At 37.3% G+C, this 15,595-nt stretch overlaps 3 protein-coding genes across 3 annotated transcripts in view; 2 read left to right on the top strand and 1 right to left on the bottom strand.

Annotated features, from left to right (window-relative positions):
• Window positions 1-221: 221 nt before the first annotated feature.
• sar1ab (secretion associated, Ras related GTPase 1Ab) lies at window positions 222-4,576 on the top strand. Its single transcript, XM_067420936.1, has 7 exons — window positions 222-394; window positions 1,106-1,179; window positions 1,260-1,379; window positions 1,532-1,597; window positions 1,770-1,873; window positions 3,236-3,367; window positions 3,475-4,576. Exons 2-7 carry the CDS (start codon window positions 1,122-1,124, stop codon window positions 3,589-3,591), a joined length of 597 nt encoding a protein of 198 aa, XP_067277037.1. The 5' UTR covers window positions 222-394; window positions 1,106-1,121; the 3' UTR covers window positions 3,592-4,576.
• Window positions 4,577-4,986: 410 nt separating this feature from the next.
• On the top strand, window positions 4,987-9,372 carry tysnd1 (trypsin like peroxisomal matrix peptidase 1). The gene is made up of 4 exons (XM_067420618.1): window positions 4,987-6,365; window positions 6,521-6,651; window positions 8,086-8,271; window positions 8,572-9,372. Exons 1-4 carry the CDS (start codon window positions 5,320-5,322, stop codon window positions 8,772-8,774), a joined length of 1,566 nt encoding a protein of 521 aa, XP_067276719.1. The 5' UTR covers window positions 4,987-5,319; the 3' UTR covers window positions 8,775-9,372.
• Window positions 9,373-9,584: 212 nt separating this feature from the next.
• The window catches only part of spock2 (SPARC (osteonectin), cwcv and kazal like domains proteoglycan 2), a 49,095-nt gene continuing 43,084 nt past the window's right edge, over window positions 9,585-15,595 (bottom strand). Inside the window, exons 8-10 of the mRNA XM_067420619.1 lie at window positions 14,141-14,203; window positions 12,214-12,351; window positions 9,585-11,671 (exon numbers count right to left, since the gene is read on the bottom strand). Of these exons, the coding sequence (XP_067276720.1) occupies window positions 11,526-11,671; window positions 12,214-12,351; window positions 14,141-14,203 (347 nt within the window). The 3' untranslated portion in view covers window positions 9,585-11,525. The remainder of the gene's footprint in view (window positions 11,672-12,213; window positions 12,352-14,140; window positions 14,204-15,595) is intronic.

Raw genomic sequence — 15,595 nt, 5'->3', positions numbered from 1 at the left:
ATATATATATATATATATATATATATATATATATATATATATATATATATATATATTATATATATATATATATCTTTATATATATATATATATATATATATATATATATATATATATATATTCGTTGAAAAAACACTGGGGGTTCTAGTATTAAATGAACTGGGGGTTCATTTAATCTTAACAATTAAATGTAAATCTTAGCTCCTGGCAGGTCCCACTGCAGGTCAGTCAACATTTAGCAAGCAGATGGTGACAACGCATTAACCTATCGATCTGAGACCACCCTATGCCGCTACGCAGTTCCGGTTAAACGTCAAATTCGAGCCGGTGTTTGTGTTTAGTGGCAGAAGAATACAGACCGGACTGACTGGTCTACACAAGCGGACCCTTCCAGGTATTGACACGGATATTAGAACGCATTATGTTCTGTGTTGTTTACAAATGACGTAACATTACAAACGACGCAGCTGTTAACATATTTGTGACTGGATGAATAGCCACAAAATTCAACACCAAAAGCCAGGTTTTAAGGTTTTATTCATAACGTCGTCCTGAGCATTTTTGCCTTCAAAATACTCTGTTTTGCTCATTCAACCTTTCTGGCTGTTGTTTTCAGTGTGTTTAAAAAGCGCCTACTGTATTGACGCGTTTCCAGAAAACGCGCACTATGCTACGATGGTTCCAGTTAGGGAACAATACTATTGGGTTGTATATATATTCAAGTTAATTAACAACGTATTAATGTATAGAAATGCACTTGGAGTTTAGCGAGTTGCTGTCATTTGAGTGACAGCTATGTCTGTGTGCTATATCCATGGCGTCAAGTGACAAGGTCTCACAACTAGAAATAGTTTCTTGCTCATGTTGTTTCCAGGATATTGGTTTATAGCTATAAGGGGGTTTGTGTCTACTTTCTTAAATGTACTCTTAATGGCAACACGTTAACTAGGGTCATTTAATAACGCAGTACCGCCTGTGTTTTATGCTTACAGTAGATTTAGGTAAAGAGCTTATTTTGGAGTAAGCAGAGTCTGTTGAAAAGTCTTGGATCTTGCAGTACTCTCCATTAGAACAAACCCCTAATTCGGTTGCTATTTACTTTCAGGGAACAGGCTACGAAAATGTCTTTCATATTTGATTGGCTGTACAGAGGATTCAGCAGTGTGTTACAATTATTAGGTAAAGTATCAGCCAGATATTCAAATACAGATGAGCACAAATCATTATGTAACTGTTTTTATACTCATATTTCCTTTTAGGACTCTATAAAAAGTCTGGGAAATTAGTTTTCCTTGGATTAGACAATGCTGGAAAAACAACATTATTGCACATGCTTAAAGATGATCGACTTGGGCAGCATGTTCCAACACTTCACCCTAGTAAGTAAAGTGCGACATATTTTACGGTTTTATGAGGTGCCATAGCTACATTTAGAAAGGAAAGTGCAAAAACAGGATTTCTTATTCTTGAATTCTAAATTTGTTGGAGCAAACATTGTGCGTAATGTACCGTATCTTGTCCAATCTGCTAGCATCTGAGGAACTGACTATAGCTGGGATGACTTTTACAACATTTGACCTAGGTGGTCATGCTCAAGGTAAATATCAAATGGAATAATACGTTATTAATAAATCTCCTCCAGTTTATGTATTATACTATAATTAAACAAAAGTAGCTTTATGTAACAAAATAGAATTTTTGTTTTTGTTTTGAAATTTTAGAACAACTAAACGTAATGCAATTGGATCTTGTCTATTTTCTATTCTCAGCAAGAAGAGTTTGGAAGAATTATCTTCCAGCAATAAATGGGATAGTGTATCTTGTTGACTGTGCTGACCATGAACGACTACAAGAAGCCAAAATTGAGTTAGATGTAAGTCTACTGTTCCTTTTATATAATCAAGGGTTTTGTTAAGACAAGATTACACCTGTCCTGTTTACACCTGCTGTTAAGATGTGTTTTGGTTGATCTGATCACAAGAAGATGAGGGAGGCATCTATACTTGTGTTATCCTGTTGACACACCTGGTGTTTTAATCTCTCTTCTGTCCACTTTCAACTACTTCTGTCCCGATTTCTTCGAGGGGCAGGTAAATGTATGGGCTTTTTCCAATCTTTCGATCTAATGAACCAAATAAGCTCACACAATTTACAGATGACCACAAAAGGAGGTCATTCATACAAAGCAGAAGCTTTTGTTTCTGCTCTGACAGCCGTAATACCACGTTAAACAAGTTTAAAGGAGTACTTCAGCGCTGGGAATATGAATCTGTATTAAACTGGGTCATTAATGTAGTAGAAATATAAAATATATTTTTTATTTGGTGCTTTCTAGATTAAGAAAAGACAGAAAAATAATTTTTGTCTCATGGGGATGAAAGACAACAATTCCCAGAATGCTTCACTGCCCTACGAGGCCACTCCCAAAGCCACCTACTAGATTAATGAATCACTTTCACTTTCCCTTATTGACCGCGTTCATTTTCATAAAATCAGTTCAGTTAGTTAGAGAACTACAATTAAAAACTGAACGTGTCTGTTCAATATAATAGGATTTAGCCGCTGAGGGAGTGTCACAGCCCAAACGCTGCAGGAGTCAGATTACATTGACAGTGATGGACGAGCTTGTGATGAGAGCTGAGGTAAACGCAACCGCGCTCAAGGCCTACATTCACAGCGCATGTTCAGTCTGGCGCGTTTTCAGTTCATGCCTTTGCAAGCTTAACTTTCATAGGAATCAATTTGAGAAGTTGAAACAAAGCCATATGCTAATCGCTGAAGTAACCCTTTAACATTAGGAATGGTGAAAGAATGTTTGTCAAACCAAATTTGGGTCTTTGGGCCTTTAAATCCCGTCTGTCTGGATAGTGCCTTCTCATAATGTGTATCCATTAGTTCAGGAGGCACAGATGTAGTCTTTTGTGACTGTTCGAACACATTGGACCACATTGCATTTACACCACAGAAGCAATACGGTCAAATGTGTTTTCAAATAACCTTTGGAATTGATCGAAAGTGAACAAGCTCAAAACATTTTAGACCCCGTTTCCACCTATATTTAGCGTTATCCACTTAATACTAGGTGTAAACAGGGCTACATATATGAAAGTTTAACCATGAACACATCCAGAGGAATGTCACAGCAATGACTTCAATGCAACTTAAATTTCTTCCCAATTCCACCAATAAAAACAGCCATATATTTGAATAATAATGATCGCTCTTTACACCTCAGGCCCTCTTAACTGATGAAACCATATCCAATGTGCCCATCCTTATTTTGGGGAATAAAATTGACCGACCAGAAGCAATAAGTGAGGACGGGCTAAGAGGGATGTTTGGTCTTTATGGACACACCACTGGAAAGGTAGGTCAACGAGATAATAGATTTAAAACATTTTGTGTTGTACAGTTTAGTGTGTAATATTTAATAAAATGTTTTCTGGAGGTCTTATTTTCTCTGTGTCCACACAGGGGAATGCATCACTGAAAGACCTCAACCTGAGGCCAATGGAAGTCTTTATGTGCAGCGTGTTGAAGAGACAAGGATATGGTGAAGGTTTTCGATGGCTATCTCAGTATATTGATTAACATATTTAATGTGGTTATTAATTCATAACTCATGTATCCTTATTTATTATTTGATTATTTATCTTATGAAATGAAACTATGAAAAAGATAATGAAACTGTAGTAACCAGGGCTGTTATATATCGGAGCCTATGCAATTCAGTTTTTGTTGATAGATCAGTTTATGAGATATGCAATTATTCAAAAACTCAGACATAATTTATGCTGCTTACTTTTCTAAAAGTGTTAGAAATACAGCATCTTTCATCAGTTGACCGAGCTGGGTTATTTTAAGAGATGGCATCCTATAACAAAACAAGTGTCAGTTTTATAACCTGCCAAACGTTAAACATACCTTTGTACATTTGAATCAAGGACTTCTAATCAGGTGAATATCACTTGTGCTGTGAAAATCTGATGTCACAATCATTAGATGATACGGAATCAGTGTTTTTGTTTTCATGTTACATTACCTCAGTGCCTTAATGCTGGTGGTTTTATAGTGCTGTATTTCCCACATGTTCAAAGGAAATACTTCTGAAGGTGTGGACTGCCAATATATACATGCTTGCTGATCAAATTTGCCTGAGATTTACAATTAAATATTTATATCTAATATTTAAAACTACAAATGTTTTATTTGTATGTAGGTTTTTGATATGTGCTTATGTATTACTCTTCATTTTCAGTGATGTTTGTACATTAGCCTGTTTCAACACTAAACTACCTGACTAATTGTATGAGTATTTTTGACTGTCAGCTGTGAATTGTTTGCAGTTATGGCATGAATGTACATAGGCTTTTTTAAGTTCATATTGCCTGTGCAAAAGAGAAATCTGTCATATTACTAGTTCACTTTTAGCCCTAATTTGTAAATAGGCTTATGGGATTGGGAATTTCGATGCTGCTTATCTTTTGAAATGGCTAATCATGTATGTGCCACTTCTACCAGCTTGTAGCATTTACGCAATAAAGTAGGCAACACAAATAAAATATTTTGAATTTTCCGTGGGTAGGCTACTTTGCTATTTTCCAAAAACAATTAGAATACACATTTTAAAGAATGAAACATTTCTGACATCCTAGTTGAGTAAAATAAAACATAAAAAGCTATTTGTCAATACTGAATCTATACCTTTGTTGCGTGGGAAAGGTGAATATTAGAGTGCACAAAATATTGTTCATAATGTAAACTCAACGACGACCGATTCGTCAACGAATTCTTTTGAGTTGGCTCTTTCCAATGCATCTGTTAAACCGGCCCACAAGTCGGATAGAACGATCCATTTAGGAATGGCTTGACCTAAGTTATCTTTGGGACACGGCGATGTTAAAAAAACCACTGAACCGGTTCTATGAAATTAATCATTCGAAAGAGTTGGACGTAGATGAACCAATAGGAGGGCACGCTGTCGACCACATGATCACGCCAATGAACGCATAACAGGAAGTGCTACAGATGGAGAACTCATGCAACAATATCAAGTCGGCGATAAGTTAATAACCATTACTGCATTATCTGCCCATCCCCTAGACTAACGTCGCAACCCGTAATAGTTGTTTTTGTTGCAAACTATTTTGTTGGCACTTTTTTTATAATCTAACTGCCAGTATTGCGGTTGACATTTGTGTATTGAGCTCATTTGAGACGCAACAACTCATCTAACTTTACTATTAGATTAAAAACTCTGAACTTTTATATGGTGCCAGTTTAATACTGTTTTGAAATATATATATATAGCCTTTGAAAATGAAGACTGTGGAAGAGGCATGTTGTGTTGTCACAGTATCCGAGACGCCCCTCGACCTCACATCGGGATCTCAGAATAAAGCAATGAGCTGCAGTGGAGTATTTCTGAATTACCAGTCTGGATTTGTAGTCTGCAGTGGCGTTATGTTTTCTCGCTTTATACATGATAGACAGTCCACGAAGATATTGCATTCTGAAAGTTTCACTAAAGAAACAAAAGTGTATGTAGATTACATTGACCTTTGCGCCAACCAATCGTGTGAAAGGGAGAGACGCAACACGATCCGTAAAGAAGCTCAATTATTAATGATGATCAATTGCGAGGAGTTTCAAGATGCATTTAATAAAATCTTTAAGGGGGCCGACAATTGGGGCTTTTATAGTGGTAGTTTGGATACAGAATTCCTGGAAGACTCCAAGTTTTTAACATGGTTTGCACTTCTAAAAGTGCCCAACTCGTCCACATGCACCTGTAAAGAAACTATTCCATGGGTGAAGAGTGGCACTCTTAAAAAGGGATGTCATGTTATCGCATGTGGGTCTCCATTTGGTGGTCTCTGTCCAGACCTCTTCATGAACTCAATTAGTAAAGGCATCATTAGTAATCTGGCAGGAGATGAAAATGCACTGATCCTGACTGATGCCCGCTGCTTGCCTGGCACTGAAGGAGGTGGCGTTTTTATTAGCAAAGGAGGCAGATCTTACCTCATGGGTTTGATCGTTTCACCACTGTGCTGGAAATCCGATGAATGGATTGGACTGACACTTGTGTGCTCTGTTCACCTCATTCTGAAAAACATGATACAGGCTGGTGCCGTGCAGGAGTCACTGATAGAAAAGCCATCACAGTTAATAACTGGCTCGATTCAAGCTCCATTAACTGCAACCAGACGGTCAGGTTCTGAATTTTACCCCGGAGTGGCATTGGTTGAAAGCGGCCTGCTGTGGGGTTCCGGTGTGCTGCTAAACCAGAATCTGGTTCTGACCTGCAGACATGTGGTGAATGAAAAGTCTGTTCTTACAGTCAGAGTCAACTATGAAGGAAGGTAATGGCCTTGGAATTCCTGCATATTCATTGTTATGTGGCTTAAAGAAGTGGCATATTGTTTGTTGAACTTTTTTATACAAGTTACATTTGATTGGTATTGTTATAATTTGCAATCACCATGTGATTTATAATAACGTACACTTTCCACTACAGATTTCATGCAGTAAGTGGTAAGGTGCTGTATTCATCAGCACCAGCATCTCCCTATGATATCGCTGTAGTGGAGATTCAGGAATCCCTTGGAGACTTGGTAAAACCTCAGTTTACCAAATACTTTCATCAAGGTAATGTGCTGCAAACCTGTTTTATTGAAAATCACATTTAGCCAGAATTGTTTTGTTTGTTTGCCTTGAGATTTTGGAATGTTGTTTTATTCTTCCCAAAAATAGCAGACTGTACATGAAAAAAAAGATAGGTTCAGAAGTACAGGTGAAAATGAAGTTAAAACGAACAGAAGTTAAGATGATATTGAACAAAGAATGAACAAAAAAAAATTCTAATCCAGAGGAAGAAACATTAGTACAATGCTCTTTAGTACAAGTGACTCAACATTACACACACACACTTTTATAGTTGTACAAGGCAGGAATCAAACCCACAAACTGTAGATCACATGCTTGTTGCTTATTGCTGTGCGCCACTCAGTCTACATGCTTTACCTTAGCTACTGAGGTTCAGTAGTTCAAATGAGGATGATCTCAAAGTGTTATATAACTTTTTCAGATTAGACAAATTCGTTTTTGGAACAATACAATCTCTGGCACAGACACAACTTTTGCTCGGTTCAGCATGACTTATGGAATGATGTATAAAAATATTAAATGAAATATAAAATAACAATTTTAAAACAATTCTTAAGTCATTTTTTGTGCAGCTCACACAGATTTTTTTTTATTGCTTAGATTACTATTACCTCAATTTTTGTAATTGTCCTACTAGCGATTAAAAGGGGGATAGGGAGAATCCCACTGGGAAGGAATAATAATAATTTAAACTTAAGAAACAATAGGGGCTCCTAAACCCTATTGAGGACCCTAATTATGGAAACCAGTTTCCACCACTTAAAAAAAAAAAAAATGCTTCAATAATCATCATTGACATACAAATTCATAACTGACATACATATGGCATACAAGAGATAAGACATTGAAAGGAAATGGACAAATGATGAGCTTTTATGTAATATTTATGTTTTACCAAGAAATACTAACCTAAAATTACATGCAAATCTGCAGGAACTGTCTGAAGAAATGTATTTCAATGAATCATAAAATGGCCACTAGACAATAGGAAATCATGTTAATTTCAAATACTTCTATCACTGACAACGGTAGTCCGGCCAGGATATTGTGATTTAAAAGTTGTTGTTGCAGCCCTCAACTGATGTTGACATCTTGTGTTTTGGCCTGAAGCTCCACCCTCCACCTATCGACCAATCACAAAGTCTGTATTATTTCGGCATCCGGGTTGCCAGATCTGCTCTAGTTACCACAGATGCAGCTACAGACGTTCCTGCTGGATCCTGCAGCCTATCTGGCAACCTTGAGTCAGTGTGGAGGGGGAGAGGGGATAGTGATTGCAGTACCAGTTTTGGCCACAATCTTACATATACTTCCTTTAATATCTTATAACAGCTACAACATTACAACATTGTTAACATAACTGTGTACTTTGTCCCGGTGCAGCACCTGACATTTCCATGTTCTGTGTTTATTTAGGTGAGGATGTAGTTGTCGTGGGTTATGGAGCTTTAGGGAGCCGCTGTGGCCCCTCATTGACCTCAGGGATCTTATCCAGAGTCATCACCCATCAGTCACAGCCTGTGATGCTGCAGACTACTTGTGCAGTGCAGTCTGGAGCCAGTGGAGGCGCTGTGGTTCGTTCTGCCACTGGAGAATTGTTAGGTAATTCTAATTTCATATATCTAATTCCTAACTATTTAAATTGAATGGGAAACGTCAGTACATCAACTAGTTGTTTTTAGTTCAAATCCAGTCTTTAGTGGAGATAAATGAAATGTACCATGCCTTCTCTAACCAGAAGGGGGCAGTGTAGGACCAAATAAGCATTTCCCCCACCTTTAAGTTCAGAATTAGAGCATTCCAGCTCTTTATTTCCTGACTATGACATTTTCTGACTAAATAACATTTTTTCAGGCAGATTCTTTCTCATGATATATTTTATCGTTAACTTCGAAATATTAGGTATTGTGTCCAGCAACACAAGAGACTTCACTGCAAAAGTGACATATCCCCACCTGAACTTCAGCATCCCAGTGACCATTCTGGAACCTCTGCTTAGACGTTTTGATCAAACCGGAGATGCTGCTGTGTTTAAGGTCTTGGACAGCGCAGAGGGTGATGTCAGAAAGATATGGAGACTACAGAGCATTCAAAGCAAGCTTTAATCATACTATGATATTTGCAAATGTACAAGATACCATGTAAAATTAACCTTTGTGTGTTTTAAAGTTGCTGAAAATTTAAAAGTGATATGAAATACCTATGAAAATGTAATTTCTCAGGTTCTTATTTGACATTTTAATATAAAACAATTTAATTTGATTTCACAAAGATTACACAAAAATTCTGCATAAATTTCTGCATCCCTTAGATTACATTTTTTATACATTTATTTTTAGATACATGCAAGTGAACAGTGACTGATCAATATAAGTAGAAATAAATACTGGTTTCCAACCATTTTAGGCTGATGCCAAGAAGGGTGCTACACTAGATCACTAATTACAATGAGTTATTAAAAATATTAGTTATTATAGAATTAGAGTTTCATCCTGCACATCTTTTTTGTTTTTGTAAAATAGTTAGAAACCAGGGCGTTCTAACAATTTTACGTTGATACAAAACAGGATGCTCCACTGAATCACACTACTATATAAAATGTGTGTCAACACTGAAAAAATGTGTTATTGTAATAGAGTTTAGAAGTTATTAGGAGTCATTAGGCGGTTAGATTCTGTGTTCTATTAAAGTTGATATTCCTTTTTTGGACCCCTCTGGTGACTCGTATGTCTTGAGAACCAGCTTTTGTTGGGTATTTTTGGTATAGTTATAAATTACACTTGTCAAAAAAAAAAAAAAAAAAAAAACCTTTAAAAGTGGGTTGAAAAGATTTGTTTTCTCATGTCTCTAGTATCACATGAAAATTAGCATGTCGCAGCATCTTGGGAGTAATTAGGAGAACAAAGAAACAGCACTTTGGGCCCAGTGCCTTTAATCATATTCAGGCAAGAAAGATGACACACTTGGACAAAGAAACATGCAACTAAATGCAAATATACTGCAACTCAGCGTAAATATGTTTTCTAATCAGTAAAATCCAAGTATTTACAATAATAATGGCATGTACAGTACAATACAATCATACACTAGTCCAAGTGGTATAACATCACTGTTAGCAGACTCCTGTACACTGCTTAATAAGACATCAGGACATTCACTATTGACTTTAAATGAGCTGGTCGTCTTTCCACTCCATCACACCAGCCTATGATAATCCAAAAGTAATTTAAATATCGCCAGGATTCGTCTCAATGACATTCAGAGGATTTATATTCTTCTGTAGACGCCACGGTACATTGATGAATGTGTTTACGTCGGGGATGTTACCATATCAAATGCATTTTCTGTGTGCTATGTGGAGCTCAGAGATCACGTCTGGGTGAATTATCATACCATATCGAGTCTGTAATTCATAGACATTTTGCAATTCCAACTAGCTGCTTTGATTCCGCAGCATGTTAACCCTAAATACTGATGCTTTAGGTATTTAATACTGCAAGACTCGTATATTATAAGATTCAGACCTTGATTATAAATCCCTGCAGCACCAGATTTACACCTAGGAACATTACAGCCAACACATCCTTCACTGCAAATGATGGGAAGATCTGATTAGAAGACATCTGCAAAGACAGATTGGTCCCTTTGGGTGTATGGGAGAGAATATGTCAGATTGCATTTTCGAAAGCTCATTCCTGCCTCTCTTTTACATCCATACACTGCCTTGTTATAATAGCCATGTTGCATCAGAAGTACCATGTTACAGCCTGACCTAGTGGAGTATAAGCAAATTCTATTATGACAGACATACGAAACCAGAACGCACATATCTCAGGATTTATTACTGTCCATTTGAAAGAAAACAATGATTTGACGTCGGGTGAGGGAGAAAGCTACTGCATTGAGATGTCATTTATATGAAAATATAATGCTTTGCCATCTCTAGTTTCGGTGGATTATGACACAAAAGACAGGGAGAAAAAAGTGCCTTTAGGACAACGATCGTCTTGTAGAAGTGCATTGTGTATTTCTGGCAAGATGCCTAAAATCGGTTTTAGTCTGTGAGCGTGGAGAAATAGCTCTTCAAATACATTTACGACTATTTATCTTCTTCAAGGTAGCATAAAAATGATGCAGAGACTGTTTGAGCCATAATAGAGTAACAGTCTTAGCTTTTCTTGAGCTAAGCTAACTTAACTCTTGAGTTTTTTGGTGTTTTCGTCTCTTTGTCTTTATAGTAATCTGTGTTTATATACGCTAAACCATTGTAGGACATATTTGAAACAATTTACATAGACTCTAACAGCAAAAACATTAGCAGCAATCTCAGTGTTCAAGGAAAGCAGTTGCTGATGGTCGGTAGAAGATCTAATGAAGCAGGTCAGACCCTGAAGCATGTCTATCTTTATATACATACTTTAAAAAGTCGTACCTTGAATGCTTTAGATTTAATGGGTATCATTTCCGAATGTACAGTGATGAAGTATGTATTTATTAGACTTGCATAAGAACGCATCACATCACACCTATCAAGCGCCTAATTCTGAGCTCGTGTTTGCAGATGCTAGAGACTGATTCAGGAGTAAACTCTTGCACTTACAACAAAAATATGATGTTTCACAAGTATTCATAAGCCCAATAATTGAAAACTCGTTCCCAATACCGTGATCTCACTACAGCTAACACTAACCAAGCCACCCCTCCCCCCTCCCTCCCCAAGTCAATGCTGTTTGGAGTGCAGTATAAAGATGACCGACCCTCCAGTGTCCACCATTTAATGTCAGAAGATAGAGCTGCCTCTGTAGAAATGGGCCACAGAAAGCTACGTCGAAACAAGGCGAGAATCGCGTTTCGTTCTACCAAATGTATCCACCGTCATCAACCTCCCCCACCTCCCCTTCCTCCTCCTCAGCCTCCTCGCCGTTCTCCTCCGCCTCCTTCTCCTCCTCATCTTCCCATCCGAGCCCGCTGCCAAAATCGCCCGAGTACGTGACCGCCTCGTCTGGAAAAGGGAAACGTTATTTTAAAAAATCATATTGCGAGGCAAACGGAGAGATTTATGCACAACAAAGGTTAAACAATACACAATTGGCGTGAGGTGACGACAATAAACAAACAGGAGGTGTAATTTTGATGTTGGCCTTTTAATCGCTATTTTATGTCCAGTCAGGGGATTTGTTCTTATCACCTGCAGGTCTGTCAAAGCCAGTAGTAATTAATCTTACAGACCTTTATTTCAGCAAGACAACTGCTCTTTTGGAATGGAAATGAACCTGGCCTAATGAATGTAGCACTTGGTCTTCTGTCAGATGGGTGACTGATGATTTTGTGGATCTAAGCCCTAAGCCCTGTAGCTACAGAAGGAGCATTGTCCTCTGTATGTGTGTGTGTGTGTGTGAGTGTGTGAGAGAGAGAGAGAGAGAGAGAGAGAGAGAGAGAGAGAGAGAGAGTGTCTGTGTGTGTGTGTGTGTGTGTGTGTGTGTGTGTGTGTGTGTGTGTTTGTGTGTGTGTGTGTGTGTGTGTGTGTGTTGTGTTCGTGCTCACCACAGTCGGGGTTGCCATGGATTCTGGAGCCCATTAACTCTCCTCCATGCTGGTCCACACACCAGCACTCCCCTCTGCTCTTGTCACACTGCAGTCTCCTGTAAAAGCCGTCCTCATCACAGCTGGGAATGTATGTATCTGAAATGACGAAAAGGGAGAAAAACACACCAACGTGCATGTTTTGAGAAGCCACGGTCGTGTTTAACATTCATTTTCATATCCTACATGAAATGAACATAAAATAAGTATTGCATCACGGGTGACATTGCAAACTAGTTTGCATATTGCTGTAAATCATGTGACAGACTCAAGTGACACTGCTCATTGTAATGCATAAAATGTAACCTTGGCGAGGGCTGAGTTTCTGTCTGCAGTGTCTCGAAATCATGATGCACGATAAAATCAACTGCATGGAGCAATAAACAACTATATGTCCACATAATCATCATGATCTATTTAGCAATCAAATGCAGGATTTAACCCTCTGATGCACTGTGTGTACTAGGGGACAAATCTGTAAAAGCCGGTTTTAACCATTCTGAGTGTGATGTACATCCCAACCAACACGACTCCATTGACCTTTACCCATAATTCATCCTGACTGTCCTATTTTACGTCTTTGTGTTATTTATTTATGAGAACATAAATTAAATATGGCTAGCGAAAGTCATGAGCATGTACTTCAGAATATATATTCTGCTCTTTATTTATATATATATATATATATGTTTTAGTTGGAAAAAAAACATTAATTAGATTGTAATAATGTAAGATGTAATAATGCATTAGGGTTAAACAGAGGTTGAGCTTTCCAGTTTAAGGGTTCCCTTTGACACTTACCCATAATCCTGCATGACTGTCCTCTTTTTATGTGATTGTGTTTTATATTTATGACAACATAAATTAAAGGAGGCTAATGAAAGTGGTGATGCGCCACAAACCTTTAGCAATGTCTTGCATTTTTTATGTATAGCCTATACATTATATATGCTTCAACATTTTCTCACATGATCACAGTTTATTCACTATAGTTATGAAAATGGTAAATAAATATGACGAACTTTTGATCCCAAATTTTTATCAATATGGTAGTCCACTGTATGAAGAATATTTGGGTAAAATATGAAACAGTTTGGTTTATTTTGCTATCCTCACTTACATAAGTGAACTACAGTGTCCTGCACAAACTAGTAAAAAATATAAATACATGGTGTCTGAATAATTTTTGGTTTCTCTCTCTCTCTCTCTCTCTCTCTCTCTCTCTCTCTCTCTCTCTCTCTCTCTCTCTCTCTCTCTCTCTCTCTCTCTCTCTCTCTCTCTCTCTCTATATATATATATATATAAACGCACACACACATATATGTGATTTTCTTAATATTTTTTACTTAAAGTCCATTTTGTGATTTGTGATAATGAATGTAATGCTGATGAATGAGTTCAACTTGTTAATTTTTGCTGATCTTGAACGTTAAAACTCTTTGGTTGTATAGTATACATAGCTGTTTGTTCCCAGGCATCGGGGGACGTTTGCATTTTGGCTGCCTGTGATTGGCTGTAGCATCTGCAGCACGCCCTTGGAGAGTCCTGAAAGCTCTGCAGCCAAACATGCAGCATGCCCGCAGCCATGAGCTCCGCTCGAATCCGCACACCTGATTAGGGGCTAATCCCAGCCTTGTGCTTGTCATCTGTTAAATGAAACTCCTCTACAGTCACTTCTGCCAGTGCCAGAGCTGCCCTCTTTGTCTTTCAGTTTACACCTTACCTCCTGCTCTGCCTTGCTTTTTTCTTTTCTCTTCCGTTCTTTTTTCTTCCAGTTGAATTCATTCTATATAACCTCTTTCTCTGGTTCTCTCTATGTTGCTTTTCTTCACACCTTAATTTGTTCTTCCTGAGATACAGCGAGTCTCGACGGAACGTTCATTCTTACCCGGTTTCTTCTTGGCACCTTCTTGCACTTGGATTCGCTCTAGCTCAGCCAGGCAGGGAGGCTCTGTGGAAGAAAAACAATCAGTGCCTTTAGGGAAGAGTCGGCGCTAATCTCCTCCAGACAAACGCTTCACACGAGCTCCCCCACCAACTCCCAAATGAGGCGGCATTACACCAGGGCTGCTCTCTATGCAGCCGCACAATCAAATCGCACCTAAACATACCCGCATTTTAGAAGTGGCACAATAGATAAATCTCTAGTTTTATGGCAATGCAATTCATGAATGAAAGAAAGAGTAAATTCATTTTTAAATAATAGAACTTGCTTTGAATGTGTTCTGAACAAAATGAACACCTGTTATTTCTTTATTGTAATTTTCTCCTTAATGCCGTAAGTTGAAATGGACAACTTTCTTAAAATAAATTCGAAAACTGAAAATTAACAAAAAATTATGTAATCATTTACTCATTATATTCTTCTGAGAACACAAAATAAGTTATTTGGCATAATGTCCAAGCTGCTCTTTTCCATTCAATGAAAGTAAATGGTGACCACAGTTAATCAAGTTGGGTATGCGATTTTGAAATGATTGAAATTACAAAATCATGATTTATTTTTATATATAATTAGATGATGTTTTGCTGAATGTGTTTTGTGCTGTTACAGTGGCTGCTTTAGGCCTGCCGTGAACATCTGACTCCAGAGGATTTTCATTTTCTGTGTGTTGTTTAGTTCACAGTTTAGTCCACAGAAACTAAGTTTTAAATTAATATTTGCCCCCCATAAATTGATTTAAATTCAGTCCAATCCAAATAGACTAATAAGACATTAGTCTTGCACATAAACATACAATTCTGACTGAAACTATTTAAAAAAAATCTTTTTTTAATAAATTATACTTTTAAATATGAAACCAAAAATGTCTTAATGAGTAAATAATTTTATTCAAACAATTTGTTCAGCTTTGAAACGCTGATTCATTCAGAAACCAAGCAAGTGATGTCTTCATGAATTAGTTATTGGATTCATTCACTCAAGCAATTAATAAAAAAAATATTTCTTAAGTAGGCTAATTAAATGATGTGTGTTGCCTTCAGACATGCAATGCTTTTGTTCTAGCTTGGTTTGGAACTATTTTTAGTATTTTAATAGGCTTTATCATGCAGGGAATGTGTGGACTCTCAAAGCGTGTTATTGTTTGTTTTATGCCAAATGAATGACATACACAAAAATATAATTTTTAAAACAACAATTACAATATTATTAAATTGTATGGAGTATTGTATCTATACTTGAAAAGTAGTGCATGAGTCGCACTAATCACTTTTATAGAGCTTTTTTTAATAATTTTTGGAGCCTGACAGACACAGTCCCCATTCACGCCCATTACATGAAAAAAGCAGCTTGGACATTATGCCAAATATTTTTTTTTGTGTTCCACATAAGAGCAAAAGT

This window comes from Pseudorasbora parva, chromosome 17 (genome assembly GCF_024679245.1).
Source record: "Pseudorasbora parva isolate DD20220531a chromosome 17, ASM2467924v1, whole genome shotgun sequence".
Classification (NCBI taxonomy): domain Eukaryota; kingdom Metazoa; phylum Chordata; class Actinopteri; order Cypriniformes; family Gobionidae; genus Pseudorasbora; species Pseudorasbora parva.
The sequence above is the reverse complement of the archived record's forward strand: the minus strand, read 5'-3'. Positions and strand labels throughout refer to the sequence as shown.